Genomic DNA, 18,326 nt, shown 5'->3' on the forward strand with positions numbered 1-18,326 from the left:
TCGTTGGTAATACATAATAAGATGGGCTCGTACATTTTTCTATAAATTCAAGTACAAAGTGGAAGGCGCATTTAGGCACGCGAAATACCGTTAAATTACATTTAGTTCAGCTTGGAAGCTAAATAGGACAACCACTGCACGCTACGTGCTTGCGGCTTGCCCGAAAGTGTCATTCAGCTTCTTGAGAAAGTACATACTGGCACGAGACCAGCCAGGTCCACTGAAACAAAGCCGGCCGGCGAATGCGCCACATAAAAAAAACAGGCATCACATGCCCGTAAAGGCAGTGAGAGATAGTGCAATCACAGATATGAGCATCCTGTTTCATTCGCGAGGAGCGATAGGCTGTGTAAACAGAGCTACTGACAAGTCCATACGCCCACGGTATGCTGAATACCTCTAATGGCTGATAAAAAGGAGCAAAAAACACACACACACACACACACACACAACGACTCCTTTAACCACGAAGCGTAACAAATAAGAAGTATTGTTTCAAAACTAGCGAACCTCATTAACTTTGGAAAGGAAATTAAAGCAACAATGATAGTAAATCATATATAGTGTTACGTGGCGGCAGGATACAGGAAATGAACCATGGAAGATGCGAGCGATGTATTTGCACTATGTACACGACGTCGGCCATGAGAACACCCATGATGATGATTGATGATGATTTCTATTGGTTTCCCCTTTGTATCGGGGTGATGACATGTCATCTTACCAAAAAACACTAATATACCTATGTTTTACACTTTTGGTTCAATACTAGCGCTGCTTAGGGCAGGCACAAAAAGCTTATTAGGCACAAAATACTTTTTTTTTCTGTTACAAGTGGTAACTGTCCTAGGCAATATTCCCCTCTCTGCTTTTCGTCCACCAGCATTCTAATCTTCTTTTCGTCCCCTCGACAGCCTTGAAGTTAACTTCCTCTGTGATACCCTTAAATCCTAGGGCTTCTGACAGCCCAATATTCCCTTCATGTAGATTTGGATGGATACCCTCACATTCTAGCACGATGTGCCGCATAGTTTCTGTTTCTTTCCCGCAGACCACGCATACCCCATCATTTTGTGAATACTTCCCCACAAAACTCTTAGTTCGCAGGCAACCTGCTCTAGCCTCAAAAAGCAAAGCACTGCCCTGGGAATTATCGTAGAAATTTTCCTTTCTGATGTTCATCTTCTCAGCCCTGTACATCTCTAACGACGTTTTGGCTTCCATTTTTTCCCTCCATTTATTCGTTTCAATCTGCCTTGCCTCTTTTTTGGTTACCTTGGCTGTTTTGGATTCCCCACTGTTCTTTCCGTATTTCATCGTTAGCCTTCTAGTCTTTCTTAACCACTGCGTGTCCACGCTTTTCAAGTATAGGTACCTAAAAACCTTAGCTGCCCACCTTCGTTGATCCATTGCCCTCAACCTCATCTCAAAGCATATTTTACTCTGAGCTTCTCTAACTTCAAACGACGCCCAGCCCATATCTCCCTGAACTGCTTCGTTAGTTGTTTTTCCATGCGCGCCTAAGGCCAGACGTCCTACCGTTCTCTGGTTTACTTCAAGGCGTGATAGAACGTCTGATTTTAAGCAGAGTACAGCATTCGCAAACGTGAGACCCGGAACCATTACTCCTTTCCACATTCCTCTTACTACTTCATATTTGTTATACCCCCACAGAGCTCTATGCTTCATTATAGCTGCGTTTCGCTTTCCGTTAACCTTTAGTTGCTCCTCGTGAGTACTTAAGTAGCTATCCCCTTCGTTTATCCACACTCCCAAATATTTATATTCCTTGACTCTAGGTAATTCGCCTTGCTGGATAGACACTACGTCGGTGGTAGCGTCATTGAAAACCATTATTCCTGATTTTTCTGCACCGAAATTTAACCCGAGGTCAGTGGCTTCCTGGCCGCAAATATTTATTAGCCGCTGCATATCGGTTTGGTTATCAGCTAAAAGAACAATGTCGTCTGCGTATAACATTCCCGGAATATGCTGTTGTACCACTTCGCCTTGCAGCATATGGGTTAGGCTAAACCCTACTTGACTTTCTTCCAGTTTCTTTTCTAACCCTGCCATGTAAAGCATGAACAGTATTGGGCTCAAAGGGCATCCCTGTTTCAGTCCCCGATGGATGTTGACCTGCCGGGCGCATTTCTGTCCTTCCCAAGTAAGGTGCACTCTATTGTCTTTATAGATTGCTATAAGGATTGCTATAAGCGGAAGACCCGCACAGCTTGGTCTTCCGCTTCTTCTCCCAAAGGTTGGGCCCACAGCTATTTACGTCTTCTTCCCGTGACAATATATATAGTCATAAACAAATGAAATGCGATCACGATAATATGAACCAGCACACACAAATGTAGCAATTTATTTCCATGCAGGTCAAATGGACGCGTGACCTAAATACAGTAACAAAATTCCAAAACCTGGATTTCCTAGTATACCAGTAGCTCGCCTTTATTCGACTTCTTACAAACAGTATTTTTCACGTTTGCGCATTCTGAATAATATTTGTGTGTCCGCACGTCATTTGTCCATGACTGTATAGCCCAATTTTAGCCCAGGCAAGCAGAGGGACACCTGGTAAGCTGAAATTCGGAGGTTAGAGGGACGGGAGTGAAGGGGAAGGCTGTAGACCGCTATTGCTGCTTCTCCTGAGTAACCCAGTGTTTGTAGGTCGTGAATTTTACCGATCAGTGTCCTCAAAATAACATGGTATGGCAGGAAATTAGGTCCCAAGCAAGTTCAATATCTTGCTCGTTACTTCCAGAGTTGCTTAATTTGTATAATAACCTTTGCTGACATAGTTCATATGTGACGTCGAACGTTTTCATAATTCCTTAGGTTCAGTAACATTTACTCTTAGATAGCACTGTTATCACATCCCATACCTTGCTTACGCTGCTAGCAGCAACGCTGACATCATGGAGAGTCCTTGTCCCCTTGTCGCCTTCCCGGTCTTTGTGCTGCTATCTTTGAATTACACACTAACACAACAAATTTGCCATGTTAGTCATGAGCCAGATTAGCTTAAGGTGATAAGAATAAATACCGCGCCTGTGACGCACGTATGGTTATGCGATAACTATGTTATGCTGACGGCGTGTTCCGTGCTGGGCAAGCAAAAATGCTTGCTTTGCAAGGGGAGAGGCAATCCCTAGCCTGTGTGTAGCTGTATAAGCACTAGAATTCGAGGCACATAGCCTCTTAAGTATTCCAATAGGGTCGTTACTGGTCAATCCCCCGTGTTGATATGCCTATTTTCAGTCGTGTGTTCGTGGGCATTGCTCCGGAGCAGCACCCACGTGTATTTTCCCCGTTGCTCTTTTGACTTGTTGCGAAATCTGCACGCCACAGCAAAGAATTTTTCTCCTACCTCCTTGGCTCAAAAAAGACAGCAAAAGTTGAATACAGCACATTCAAATATAACTTCTTGTCAGCGAATCCTCATGACCAAGCTGCTTACTTTTGCCTGAGAAGCAGCGAGCTTTGACTTTGATTCCGAGAGATTCCGTAGCGGCAGAAGCGTTTGGTTTTTCAGATCTGGGCTCAACTCCACATTCGCACTGGTACCGCTGATGCCCGTAACGCAATGAGCCCGCCGCTGCGTACGCATGGTGATGTAAGTACACACGAGGGCACGCACAATCCGAGAGAGAGAGAGAGAGAGAGAGAGAGAGAGAGAGAGAGAGAGAGAGAGAGAGAGAGAGAGATCAAACTTCATTTAAAGTGGCCCATGTCCGGGCTGCCAAAAATTTGGTTCTGGTGGGCCTGGAAGACGTTCAGGTGGGAATTCCGCAGGTGTCAGGGCCCTGCACGTGGGCAGTGTGCCGGGCGAGGAGTGGCCAAAGGATGGGGTGAAGATCAGGCGGAGGAGCGGCCCAGAAAACTACCATTACACCACACCCTAGGAAAATCTTGTTGTTCAACTTCACTGCCATGCACATAGGTGACCACTTTGTTCCGCTACCAAAGCAAATTCGTCCAGCGACAGCTATGTTCATCGTATTTGACTAAAAATTGTGATCTGCGCAGGAGACCAGTGTAATGCAGAACGCTGTGCTTGCATTGAGTGATGCCATGGCGCAGAATAAACTATCAATCAAGTGGTATGTTCTACATTGTCATTTTTATAAATGGATTGGTGAATCGAGTGCACTGTGGTGAAAGTCAACCACGAACACATTGCACACATCTATAGCTTGTACTGACTTCCCTGTAGCAGCCATGCTGTAGAACTGTGTGCATGGTAAAAGGCTGCGAATTTATCTGGTGCTTCAGTCTTTAGAAATGCTGAGAAAACTGACGACAGCGCACTCACGAAGGCGGTGGGCACGTCATGTACAAGCTACGTAAAACGATTTTATAAGAACGTAGCTATCACTGCAAATTGCTGCTGTTGCTGAACTCCTTGAAGAGGCAGAGCAATGACTCGAAGCAGTAACAGCTTTAGTGGCATCCATACAACTACGGGCCAGTTGAGTCCGAATAACAACACAATATTCCTCCATATTTTTAAGTGCTCGAAGAAGTGAGCGTTAGGAATGTTTTGCGACAACCGCGAAAGCCTTGTTCTGGGGGAGGCGTTAAAATAACTCCTTTTACTAGTTCTTGTTCGTCTTTGTTCGTTCCTTACCTGGCAATATAAAAATGCATTGAACGAAGCTGTTTTCGCCCATAATGGTAGTTTATTGCTTATTCAATACTTGCTTGTTTAATGCTTGTTTAATTGCTTGTTCTTTATTGCTTGTTTAATGCTTATTCGAATGAAGACTATTCCACTCAATTGGGAAAGCAAACAACTCCGCAAGTACTTAAAATCCTTCATTACGCCGATAAGAGGTAAAGGTGAAAAGCGTTCTTCTGAATTGTATAGTCATCGCTGCAAGTAGCTCTAATTCATTATTCCCGCATGTCACAAAAAGTTCAAACTACATTTGGTGCTATTTTATACGGAATTTAGATAATATAGGGCGTCGATTATGTGCCAATATATTTGAATATATCATGACGAGTGCGCTTACGAAGTTTCCTAAAATCGAGGTGACACGAAGTCGGTTCTGCCAGTGTTCCAATGAGAGAACGTGGCGTACTCTGTTGCAGAGGGCATCCGGAAAATTGGGTAGGTTACCGTCTACATACACTTATTGTGGGCTGTTAGGACTTTTAAAGGGACACCGTGGTGGTCGCGTCGACGTCTTTTTGGGGTCCGCAGTTTAGTTCCGCTGTGACTATTCGGTGAGCCGTTAGGTAATAGTTTAGTAATATGCAACCCAGCTTTGTGGTTTACAGCTGATAATCTTAACTTCGAGAAAAAGAAATCAACTGGTACAAAAAAGTTGCTGTTACTAAAGACGGCTACTGTTACGGCTACTGGAATGATCTGCCTTCTGACGCCGTGCACCACTCCTGCATCACTCATTTCAAAGAAGCCATCGCACAAATCATCCTTCAGCGACTTGTTTACCCCCTCATGTAACGCCCTTACGGGGCCTTTGAGTTATAATAAATAAATAATAAATAAAAGAACACCGACATTGTGGGGTCGATGTCTTTTTCGTTTCCGATTGTGTATTTTCGCGGTCACTACTACCCGCATTGAGAATTTTTGTAACCTCTAGCGGTGAGAGGAAGGCAAACCACTGCATTTCCTTGACGAACACCCTACACACAGCCACAGTGACGTCACAGCGACTATCGTGTTCAATATGCGAATTGAGCCCTGAAGGATTTCATTTTAACCTCTTCACATCGGCTCTGCACTTGTCAAAGCTCACAAAACTAGTGCAACATTCTGGTAATACAATTTAAACTTCACCAAATCGGTAGGGAAGACAACGCAAAGTAAATATCCATTTTTATTCATTTTTATTCATTTTTAGTGCACTTGTTCTGCCTTAGCACATGTAAATCAACCCTTGGAGCTCAAAACACAGTTTGACTACCAGCTAAGGTAATTAGGCAATGTTTTCAACTGCTTTTGCCTGGCTAGACGAGAACATCTTCTATCTTTTAGAATATCTGAGTGCCTAAAATAGGAACATCTGGGCTTGAACGCGCGTGTGGTATGTTTTTCTGTGTATGCGTGTGATTACGGCCTCTATGTGGAAACTTCTTTAATGCTTAACTACTACCCTTTGTTAGATCCCCTGGACATTCGTCGCACTTATGTCAAATACATGCGGGAAATAGCAAAAGCTCAGCAACTGCGAAATGAAAATAGATATAGTGCGGAACTAGACCCGAGTAAAAAAGTCACATGAAATGAACCCCCTGCAGGGATTCGACGGAATCCGAAACCTTTCTGCACAGGCATGCAGGCGACAGACAGCAAGCTCTTCACTGCCACGTATCCCGTAGTTTAAGGTTTAATAACGCTCATCTCTCTTTTTTGAAGAAATAGAATTTAGCTCGCTATTTTGATGGAAACCAGCTCTTTAAATCAAGTGATTGTGAAGGAGAAGCATTTATTTTGTCTTCTGCCTTCCTTCATTCAATCTAGATGTACTGACTGAAGGCGTGATCGGCAGTTCTTTGGTCGTTCAGGAGCATCCAGTGACGCTACTTGTGACGTTCCACACGCGTGTTCCATCCTTGCACCGGAAGTCGATGAGCATGAGCAGCATTTCAGGTTTGCCGGCCAGCGAAGACAGCCATGAGAACTCGCAGCCACGGCAGGAGAAGGAGTTTCCTGCGAGTGTGGGTTGAGACAGGCTTGTTGCATGCGCGTTCAAATAAGCCTGGATTCTCTATGCCCTGTCGTTAAAGGTAATAGTGCGAACATACAGCAGGTCAAAAATAGCGTAAACCGTACTTAAGGTGATAGGCTGAGGATCCAGTCAATATGAAAGAAAAAGAACTCGAGATGAAAGCGCTTTGCTATTCTCTACAGGCATTCCAACTACACGCGGTTTTAACTTAACGGGCCTTTATATTTTGTGGGTATTTTGCCAGTATCTAAGCATGTGTGATAGGCCCGTTTACAAAGCTAGCATCCCATTCAAATTTCTTACTTATGCGCATGTCGGTAATACAAATCCGTTGAATACATGGGCGTTTTCTTGCCTAGCTTTTTTATGGGCTAAAAAGGTCGTTTGACTATGAAGAGTTAGTCTGACTACTCGGAAAATGGTTTAAGCGAAAGCTTTCTTGGTGGGACCGATGACTTTCTGCCAATAAACTAACACATTTCACCATAGACTGGTCAGCCGATCGAACAGCTTTGGTAAGGCCTCTGGGCGCACGGCGCATGTGTGCAACTGTGTTTCGATTGTATCAGGACGGTTACTGGAAAACTGCGAAAAATAAATGGTTCTAGATAAGAAAACGCGTGGAACATGAAGAAGTACAATAGTAAACCTTTATCTCATAAACCAGACATCGCTATACATTTAGATTCTTCGTAGATGCCTTTATCGTAGATGCCTTTATCTTCGTAGATGCCTTTATCTTTATGGAAGTTCGTTCTTCGTATGCGATTTGAGTCTTTTTAGATTTGACGATTAATTGGACGCACTTTCAGCGAAGGTTGGGCGCATTTTTAACTTTCGTGCTCCTCTCAACTTTCTCTAGGATGCAATTGTACTACTACAATTGTAGTAGTACAATTGTAGTATATTGTAGTACTACTACTACTACAACATCAACACGTACTACTGATGTTGAAGACGAGAAGAACGCGGCGTCGCATGGGAAGTATCTCACTACGGCGACTCTCCCATCCAGCGGCCGTGGTCTCACAATACATAATAACGAAGAAAATCACAGGGATCTCCTTTCAAAGACTCGCGTAAATCAGTCTGAAAATGTCACAGATATAAAATAAATGAGTAAATCGCCCAAGTACTAACTTAGAATCAATATATACGGTGGTACTTCGTATTTGTTGGAAGACGTTGCTAGGCGGTTGTAGTTGTTTAGTAAGTGAACATTGCAAATTAGAGATTGCAGCCGTACGGTGGGGCCTTCAGGAGCTGTCAATGTGCTATCTTCACCGAAATTCAGGAGTGGGCAAGGGCAACTGCTACAACGCAGATCGATATAATCAGGATAACAAAAGTTAATTCCAATGCACCCTGAGATTTGCTAAATCTTTACCTTGTCGTTCCAACCAGGAAGAAATGAAGCTCCATCACTGTGTTAAGGAGGGAAACTTCGAAGAGTGTCTTCGCTACCTAAACGTTTTTGCTTGTCACGAATTTTGCCCAAATGGATCTTGCTTGCTGTCCATAACGCGTCTACACTGAATATTTTTTTCAGAAACTATCGCCATTTTCACATATTGGCACGCCGCCCCTTCGATCTCTCGCGCCCGTTATAATGACGGACGCCGTACCCTCACAAATACATAAACTCTTGCGCGCATAAACCATGCACCAAACGTCCTTCGCACAACCATACTGCGCAGGCGCGGCACGTGCTGGCATCACGCATCCTAGTTCTTCTCCGTGGTACTATTTTGTGTTTTCCCGTGTCCGTTTGCTGTCGATTCTAAATACGTACATAAGCTTACGATGCTTCGGAGGCTACAGATGGTGCCCGCGGACTAAGACACCTAGAAAAAAGGCTCACACGGACTAACTAATAACACTTATTTTTGTGTTTTTTATGTTTTTCACAAGCCCAGACAAGGTACAAATTACCATTCCTCATTCGCCTGCGCCGAAGTCCTGTCTACTGCTATTCACTGTCGTTCACTAGACCTTCTTTGCGCAGTTGTAACGACGGTTTGCGCTGTGTAAGTTCCCTAAAAGGGTTTGTCCGGTGCTGTTGTGGCCCAATTAGTTGATCCGCAACAGCCACTCTAAGTTCAGTACGTACTCCTGCTTGGTGCAATGTTTGTTACCTGCGGTGATTATCCTGGACTCCCCGATCAAATTGTTGCGTCGCGCATTTGATGCCATTGCCGTCATAAGTGGCTTGAACACCGGACCGCTTAGGTCGGTGAGCGAGTTTTTGTTCAACTGCAGCGTTAAAGGAGCCGTCCCGTCGAAGGCCTTCTCTTCAATATTCTCCAGAAGTCCGCCATCTAGAAGGATCTGTGACGATGGAAAGAAGGCAAGGGAACGAAGTCAGTGCTGGGTTCTGTGGAAGAACCTGAGTTGTACAGAGTAACTTTCTTCCGACAACTTCTCAGTGACTACCTCGCGAACGAGGGGTTTTAAATGAATATTCAAACTGCGAGCCACCGCTCAGCACTTATAATCTAGGTGATATGTATCCCTGCTCTCTACAGAATGCCATCAGGGGCGCTGTTGTGTTTCCATGACCAGCATAAATTTAGCTGTTTCCTTAATTGATCTTTGCGGGTGACCGTAATACATTTTTATAAATACACAAATTACGGAAAAAGAAACAAATATTTGCGTGTGTAATAGACGGGTTATTTGGATGTAGGATTTGCAGGTGTTCTGTGCGGAAATTGTCTTCAGCGATATCATTATCAGACGCATCCTCCCTCACCAATGGTATTTTTGAATCCAGGGCTAACTCTACTTTCAGCCATTTTTTTACCGTGAAGACTGTAGTGGCGGTGCCACTATGAGACATTGAACGTGATATCCTTTATTGTACTTGATTTGTCCACTCTATGGCATGTGTCAGCAATTTTTCGCAGCTTCGATGCAGGCTGTTTCGCTTTGTCCATAGGGGTCAAAGATGACGCATTTGATTGTGTTGTTTCTGTTATCCCCCCGCTCGGAAACAACACCAAATTACCTCAGAAACCTCCAGCCTCTTACCTCGAGCTGCGGATGGTGTAGAGGAATGGTGAGCGCGTTCGCGCCCAGTGTCTTAACCTGTATCCCGCGGAGGCGGAGGCTCTTGAGCTTCGGCAAAGATTCGAAAGCGAAGGCACCGATGGTCTTGATGGGGTTGCCGTTCAGCACGAGGGTCTGAATCGACACGCTTCGGAAGGCGTAGGACGGGATTTCTTGCACGTTGTTATTGGCCATGTTCAAAACACGAAGCCTCTGGAAATTTGGAAGCCTGAAAGTTACCGAAACAACGACAGTCCATGAAGTTTCAATAAAATTATCTGGCGAAGGTATTATCTACAGTGCAATTATTGTATACTAAACATGTGATTATCGACAGGTAGTATGCAAGGTCCCACATAGCTAAGTTTAGTTCACCGTCTAGCATAATTAACAAAAACCAACCCTAGTTACAATGACGTAAGGCTATGCTGCTTTAATAGCTATCCGATCAGAATATTTTATGAGAAACGTCTAGAAATTACCGTTTTAAATTGTACAAAGATGGTTTCCTAGTAAGGGTATATATGCAGTAGGCATATCGAAGCCCCACGAGTCATGTAAAGTGCGGGACTCGAAAAGTTTGGTTGATCCCCATGGAAATATGTTCCGTGTGTTACATGGGCATAGGAAAGAGTTTGAAACAGCTACACCACATAATTGGGGTTGCTGAGTTGTGATCAAATATGATTAATAATAATGATAGTATGACGATGATGATGAAGCCGTGATAAATTATTCTTGCGCCTCCTGGGACTTTAAACAGGCCAGAAAACGCGATTACAAACGGCGCAGCTGTAAAGTGGCATGTTACCAAAACAAAACACTCGCGGTAGAGTCAATATGGTTTTGTTTGGGAAGCAGACCGGCCTCAGTTTGATCTCCGGGGAGCACTTATAACTGGCATAAAACGCCCATTTAATTCTGAAGAACCATGTTCCGCACCAAATATGATAAACACGAATAAACACACCGATGGATGCCCGAAGATACAAACCCGATGACAGGAAGCATCGATAACATGTAACCTTTGCATTAGGAATGTCTCGATCCAAAACAAATTTCTCTAAAACAACTCGTTCCCACTGATATATTGAGCCCTTTTTTATCATCTTGTTCATCTCGGAACCTCGTGGCTGTTCTTTAGGCTGCATGACATCGTTTTTATTTTATCTAAAGCTTGCGCATAATGAATGTATTTAGAATGCATTTAGAATGTATGCACATATGCGTCGAGACTCAGTAAAAAAATGGTTGCGTTAAACAACACTTTGTTGCTTTGACAAGCTACTCGTGTTTTTTGGGAACAGTAAGAAAAGTGTTCGAAATACAAACAGGTCAGGCATGCAAGCTAACCAGGCTCATGGGATAGATTACCAGTTGGAGTCGATGCCACGCAAGCGGTTCCCATATAGGCTAAGCTCTGTGAGGAACTGGGACGAGTTTGCCAGGGCGGACAACGGAAACGTTGCTAATTCGGTGTTGATCTCGATGAACACCTTGCCGAAGGCGTACTCTCCGAAGACATTGACCGGAATGCCAGTGACTGGTAGGTTCTGCACCCAGAGGGCTCTGTGCACAGTCTTTTCCCTTCCACTGAACGCCTTCGCGAGCTGTTCTGCTGATTTTGCTTTCATGCAGTTGATGCCAGTGAAGTCGCACGTGCATGGGAGCAGCGACTCCGGGTCCGGGCAGGAATTGAACTGTGCTCCCGTTTCAGCCGCAATCAGCAGCAGAGCAAGGCATGTCGCAAACAGGGTAGCAGAACCTGTCAAGAAACATCGCACCATATTTCTGACAATGCTGTGACAATAGCCTATATACCGTACACTACCGAGGAAGTGCCAACCTAAAATTTGCAACTAACCATGAAAGAACGTAGCAACATTGAAAAAAAAAACGGGCGAATGGGTAAATGTAGATTTTTTTCGCGCAAAAAAGTCTGTTTCTAACCCTTTTCCCTTTCTAGACGAAGTAGTTGCGCATCTCAATGAGTGTGGCATGTGAGGCCTTGCACATGCGCAGATGGTTTTGTCGGGTCACACTTTTCCATTGTATTTCTAGCACCACTGGTTATGTGTTTTTGTTTTCCTTCAATAACAGCTTAGCTGAAGTTGAGCGCTTGTCCTGTGTTCTCTTCTTTCATTGCCCGGTTTGGTTTGCACTGCGAAGATGAAGGCAAAATATTGGGTACTTGATAGATCCAGGCATCAGACCAAGTAAGCGGCCCATCCTCCGTGTGCCGATCCAGGAATTCTATGCATGGACCTACCATGCGCCCACCGCTAATATGTCGTAATAGTCTTGAAAATTTAGGCAGGCTCAAGCTCGTTAGCTTACGGTTTGTTAGACAGCGAGTTGAGCTAAAGAATAGTCCACGCTAGTGCCTTTGAGGAACAATGAATATATTTACAAAGTGTACCAAGTGGCATATTTGCCAAGCTGCTGCACATTTTTGAGGATCAGCACGAAATGACCAGATTTCCGTAAGCAACCTCTTGAAAGCTTGTGCCATTCCAGATTGTCTCATGGAATGAAGTCGGAATGATTCACAAAAAAACATGCCAGGTGGTTCAGAAATTTTGAATTTTCCTACGTATAGTCATGGACAAGGGAAACGCGATCACACAAAAATCCCGGGCCATCTCCACTAACGTGAAACCTGCGGAGGGGCGAAGCCTGCAGTTTATAATTGTATTCTTGGCGCCTTGGTGCTTTTTCCAACGTAGATGAAACCGTTAGGCGGTAGAACTAAACCACTTTGCTGCAAAAGTATCTTGTCATTGAAGCACGAAACGTTTTAGCGCGAGTGGTAAACTAGAGTCCCGGTGTTTTTTTCTTTTTCAGTACGCGATACGCTCTAGTGCGTTTAGTAACGCATTACGCTCTAGCGTCTATACGAAACGATGATGATGATGACGACAACGATGACAATTATGACGACGGCAGGAGACGCCAACAGCCCCAGCCCCTAAAAAGCTTCGCCCCAAAAATGCGAACCAACCCGCCGCGGTTGCTCAGTGGCTAAGGCGTTGCGCTGGTGAGCACGAGGTCGCACGTTCGATTCCCGGCCGTGGCGGCCGCTTTTCCTGGTGGAGGCGAAAAGCAAAAATGCCCGTGTGTACGAGATTTCGGCGCACGTAAAGATACCCAGGTGGTCAAGATTAATCCGGAGCCCTCCACTACGGCACGCCTCATCGCCTGCGTTGCGTCGTCGCGTTACACCCTACAATCACTCAATCAATCAATCAAAAATGTGAACTAGAACACATCAATAGCGCGATTTCTATTCATGCTGGTCAAATGGACGTCCCACTTAAACGAGCCATTAAGACAAAATACAAGTTGGGTTTATTAAAAAGACGGCTTAGTCCCGAAAACAATGATACCAATATCATCGCAATCTTCGAACAAATAACGGAGATATTAAAGAAAACGTGTGAAGCAGTCGCGACCCCCTAGCGAATTTCCCGCAACTTTTCTATAACGTCACGGAAACTTGTATGTGCGATTGGCGGCCGCCTAACTGACCTGTCGCGACGACACATGACTGGACGTCTGTAATGGGGCCTGTAGTTCTATTTGACCGCATCACTTGAATGCTAACGTGCAGTAAACGCACTGAAAATTATGTTTTATTGTTGGCCCGTATGACGTCATTCTTGCTCATAACACGTCACCGTGGCGCAAAATTTGAAAATTTGAAAATACTGCTTGCTTTTTTATTAGAAAACATCTTTTGTGGCTGTAAGGGAGCTGATTGAGATACTGGATCCTAGTTCTTTCAAATTAAATGAAGTTGTATTTTCTCTTCATAGCTCCTTTAAGTAGAGTAACAAAGGTGGGAAATGTGTTTTCCCATATATGCGAATTGATGTGTGCGATTTTGCGAACTCCACGAACAGTTAGTTTTTATTTTGCGGGTGCTGGTTCATATTTTAGTCCGCGTTTCATTTGCCCGTATGTGTGCATACAAGTGAATGGCTCCTGCTGCGCGCCAAAAGCGGGGCTGTGATTCCGGGCCCGTGATAAGCACTACTAATACATGTTATCGCGCATGACGTGTTCGAGTACGAAGCGTTTTTATTTCACTTAGAAACAGTGTAGATACTCATCAGGGAAGCAGCCTCGACGGTACAAATAAGGAGGTAGGGATAGCAATCGTAGCTGGTTCGGTCGTACGTAAAGAGGAGACCCTTAGTTCGCTGCTCGCTATGGATATTAGGGCAAAACGCCTTGAGAAAGGGGCAAAGCTGCAGCAGCCCCCCTACCCCTTTGCACCTTATGACACGCCCACTTCATTGTAAGTTCTAATCATGCTCAGTGCTGCGATTTGTCTACCTTAGGCAGAGTATAATGCATCAACACGTAGTTTTACCGCCAAATTGGCTGAGAAATTCACAGACTAAGAGAATTATATTTTGGATGTTTTAAGCGCTGAAGCTACCCCTAAGCTATGAGGCCTCATGGCCTAGGAGTTTTAGACCACCTGCGTATCTATAGCTTCAGCCGACATATTGCCACACAGGTGTTTTCGATTTTTAGCCTCCTTCGTTACATTGGCCGTCACAGCAAGGATCGAACACTAATTCTTGGGCTCAGCAGCGAATTTGAGACCACTGCAAGTCTAATAATATAGGAAATATCCACTGTAAGCGCCCCTTGGCCGCATGTAAGCGTCCTTAGCGCCCTGGTATCATATATCTTACATATTTTATAAGCGTCCTTATATCTGTAAACGTCCTTAGACCACCGCAAACTCGGGGATACTTCACTATAATACTTAATATGTCTGAAGATTGTTTCACACACCAATTCAGTATGGAATAACGAATTGAGTTTTTACAGGAACCAGCTTTACAGGACGTTTATCTACCAGGACGTGTGTTTCAGGAAGTTTATATTTGCTTAGCTGTTTACAATTTTGGTTTTGCGCGCGTAATTGCTGCATTTACACTAGAAAGACAATGTTTAGGAAAAATAAGTTGCTGCGAATGCGCAACTTCTGGGAGTGCACAGATTGTCTGTGGAGCACCAAAATAGAGGAACTCTTTCATCAATGCAGCAAAAGAACAACATCGCGCACACCCAAATATGGCCGCCCCTCATAGAATCTAACGCATTTAAAAGCTACGTTATATTTCTGGGTGTCCCTGTTGAAAATTCCATCAACCAACCATCAAGATTCATTGCTGGAAAGGTTGATTGCGTTTGATGGTCGCCTTGGAAAGCTTGATGTACGTAAGAAACTGTAATGGAAGCTGCTGGAAGGAGACGCTGGAAGGTGCTGGCAGGCATGATGGCATGCCTGCCAGCACCTTTCAGCACCTTCCAGCACCTTCCTCCATGCTGGCAGGCTTGCGGCGCAATGGCGGCAGATTTTGGCGTGACGGCAAGCTTGACTGCTGAATTGATGATGGAAAGGCATTTTCTGAATGAATGATGGCAGAAAGCCAAAACTTATACGAGAGGGAAGCGCTTGTAATAACAGAAACATAGCTTTGGCATTGACCATTGAGAGAAAATTACAAAAGCTGCCTTTTTGAAAAGGTGTTGCCGAAAATTTGGTACGCACGCTGCGCGATGACGGCAGATGTTCGCGTGACGGCAAGCTTGACTGCTGTATTGATGATGGAAAGGCATTTTCCGAACGAATGCTGGCAGCAAGCCAAAATTCATTCGATAGCGAAGGACTGATATAATAACAGAAACATAGAGGTTGCATTGGGAATTTCGAGAAGAAAAAACAATAACTGCATTTTTAATAACGTGCTGCTAAAAACGTGGCATATTAGAGAAAAGCTACTTTGATTAGCGCTTCTTGTTTTTAAGCCAGAACTTGGAGGGCTGGTATGAAACTGTATGCCCTTTATTCGCCGTTTTTGGTGTAAGGATGGCAGTGCCGACTCTTACGTTGAAAACATGGGCAGCTTTTTTTCGCTGCGACAGGGTCAAACCATCAAACCGTACGTGTTCATTTTCGCTGCGCTGAGTCCGCGGACAGAACCGTCCGTGGCATGGCTTAAATTGTACGCGGCAGACTACGGGTCTAGCGCTTCGCCGATCCTCCTTAGTTGTAATCAGCTGCCTTGAGACAGATCCAAGCACGGTATTATTACACAACATAATTTTAATTCCGGGCGCGCATGCCATTCCACTCTATGCCATTTCACTCATAGCCACGTTGGCTTTCGTCGGGGAGAACGGGGGTGTGCGATATCTCTTTTAGGTTGAGATAACTGGCTACACGGCTCAAGGTGAGCCTCGTTTTGGAGACTGGTGCGTGCCCAAGAAGCGGTATGACTGCCGGAATGGGTTATATACGAGAAGCAGTAAACATAAATCACAATATTTGTGCATGCATGGGCGACTCAGATTGACAAACCAAATAAATGGCACTTGTTCGGGCATGAATTCCGATTGTGGCGGTGGTGCAGTGGTAACGCGCTCGTTTTTTATTGCAAAGGTCAATGAATGAGGCATTTTTTTTAATGACCAGATCCCGAAGCCGAAACTGAGTCGGATAAAACTGCACTGACAAGAAAACCTCAGCAACTTTGCCCTCTAGAAAGGCGTGGCAATGAAATAGTTGAAATAACGCCCTGAAAACGTGTACGGAAATCGTAGTTAGTACCAATAATGAGCCTGATACTGCGGTTTCACGGGTCAAAAAAGGCCAAATTCGTACTTAATCACAGCGCGAAGGACGGGACAGACAGAAAGATCAACCACTGGACAGGCGCGGACTCTCTGCTGTTGAGTGTTGAGAGTCAGCGCCTGTCCAGTTGTTAGTCTTCTGTCTGTCCCGTCCTTCGCGCTGTGATTAAGTATGAACACGTACCAACTCTCCCAGCTTGAAACTGTCCTACATTTTAGGCCAAATTCATTTGCCCAGTGTGAGTTTGCTTTTGGCTTGTCTGTTCAGGCTGTTTCGTGGGTGGTGCTTTTCGGAGCTGGCTTATTATGAATTCGGACAGCCCTTAGGAGATCGGCGAAATATCTGACCCCAGATGTCAATGACGGGGTGAACGGAAGAAACAATCAAATAAATGAAACTTAGAAATGTCAAACAATGAGTTCATTTCGTCTCAGCCGTTCCTACAAAATAACTCTAGCTATCCTTATTTTCTAATGTCATATTTACCATTTTGGGCACTTAACTAAATCGTCATCGCTTACAAGCACTGGAAAATCTTCCCCCTCCCCTGCCTCCCTCTGATAGTACGAACCACTTCATTAAGGCAAAGAAGAAGACATGGGCAGCCTACTTGTAAGCATTTTGGAAATTCACGGCAAAGCAATGAAGAGCTTTGTTACTTCATGAGCGCCTTCAGGCGTGCTCAAGAAAATTATCCTAGGGAAAAATTCTAAAAGCATTGCTAATGGTGCCAAGAGGACTCACCCGCTCTTGTGGTGTGTATTTAGTGAAGCACTGTTTCTTTTTTTAGTGCCTTTTCCACCAAACATAAATTGCACCGTGCTTGATAGTCAATTTAAATAAAGTTGTCTCAAGAATGCCGCGTCAACTTGAGTATTTCGATTCAATACGAGCCAAATTCAATCCTATCACTCCGATATCTCTTAAATTGATGGCGTATTTTTAAATTACTTGTGACCGTAAACTTTCCCTAGCTGATATGTAAAATATATAAAATCATATGATTGACAGCGTTGCATTTATGTCCCGAAACAAACTTCACTTTTTTCTCAAATTCGCGTTAGCTGGATCTAGGTCATTTCGAAAAAACAACCACTCAAACGTTCACGGCAAGTCAAGCCAGCGCAAAAATAGTGATCCATGAGCTTCTCACAAAACAATAAAGTTGTTCCGTCATGTCGCAATGCGGTACTAAAAGCAATAAAGATTTTCAGCTTGCAAAAAGGTGGGCAATATATTATCGCTAAATATTGCACAAACGAAATAAATTGTAGCTAGCATGAACAAAAATGGTGAGCAATCAACGTCACCTGCGTCAACAATGCCAACTCACCTGTTTTCTCCATTGTACCTTCAGCCTACAACGGACTGTCCGGAACACCGAAGAAAATTTCCTGAGCCGAGCCGGAACTTTCGAAGGGTGTTCTCTGCAGAAAAGGCTTTTCCTACGGCGAGTCAACTGTAATCAATGCACTTACCCTTTATCTCATTCCCAATCTATCCAGATTTAATTGTAGCCGCTGTGTGCCTGATAAATATATTAGCACATATGTGTGACCTCAATAGGCATATCTCCGCGCCCTCTTTCATTGCGCTGCTTTCAGGGAGATAAATTGTTCTCTTAGGTCGAAGGTGAGCATTCAATGGTCTCTGTGCTGACAGTTTTTTCCATTGTGCCATTACGGCGAATCTTTCATTGTGTCTGGCAAGATAAGAACGGCTGGAGATTTTTACGCCCCCCTTCGGAGTTGTCACGGCGACATTTCCGCTGACCTCCGCTGCCGCCTCACAGATAAGCCGGCAATCCGACATTCAGTAGTGTTAAACACATTTTTTCTTGAAAATAAGTGCCGCCTAAAATTCTGTGATTTACACAGTAACTACAGACAAGCGCTTTGGGAAGGGTGTTTCGT

The 18,326-nt window shown here is 44.3% G+C and overlaps 1 protein-coding gene across 1 annotated transcript; it reads right to left on the reverse strand.

Moving 5' to 3' along the window:
• Positions 1-6,450: 6,450 nt before the first annotated feature.
• On the reverse strand, positions 6,451-17,977 carry LOC144159605 (oplophorus-luciferin 2-monooxygenase non-catalytic subunit-like). Its single transcript, XM_077691193.1, has 5 exons — positions 17,747-17,977; positions 11,133-11,523; positions 9,741-9,987; positions 8,846-9,038; positions 6,451-6,691 (listed from the first exon to the last, which is right to left on the reverse strand). The coding sequence occupies exons 1-5, from the start codon at positions 17,757-17,759 to the stop codon at positions 6,543-6,545; spliced, it is 993 nt and encodes a 330-aa protein (XP_077547319.1). The 5' UTR covers positions 17,760-17,977; the 3' UTR covers positions 6,451-6,542.
• Between the last annotated feature and the right edge of the window lie 349 nt (positions 17,978-18,326).

Source organism: Haemaphysalis longicornis, unplaced genomic scaffold, assembly GCF_048455015.1.
Source record: "Haemaphysalis longicornis isolate Haplotype H1 unplaced genomic scaffold, Haemaphysalis longicornis Haplotype H1 scaffold_10, whole genome shotgun sequence".
Taxonomy (NCBI): domain Eukaryota; kingdom Metazoa; phylum Arthropoda; class Arachnida; order Ixodida; family Ixodidae; genus Haemaphysalis; species Haemaphysalis longicornis.

What these genes read in the sequence shown, in the direction of transcription:
- LOC144159605 (XM_077691193.1), bottom strand. An exon ending in CGTGGCATCGACTCCAACTG is followed by an intron (nt 9,988 to 11,132) that starts GTAATCTATCCC and finishes GGTAACTTTCAG; the next exon opens with GCTTCCAAATTTCCAGAGGC. An exon ending in GTCCAGGATAATCACCGCAG is followed by an intron (nt 6,692 to 8,845) that starts GTAACAAACATT and finishes CCACACTCGCAG; the next exon opens with GAAACTCCTTCTCCTGCCGT.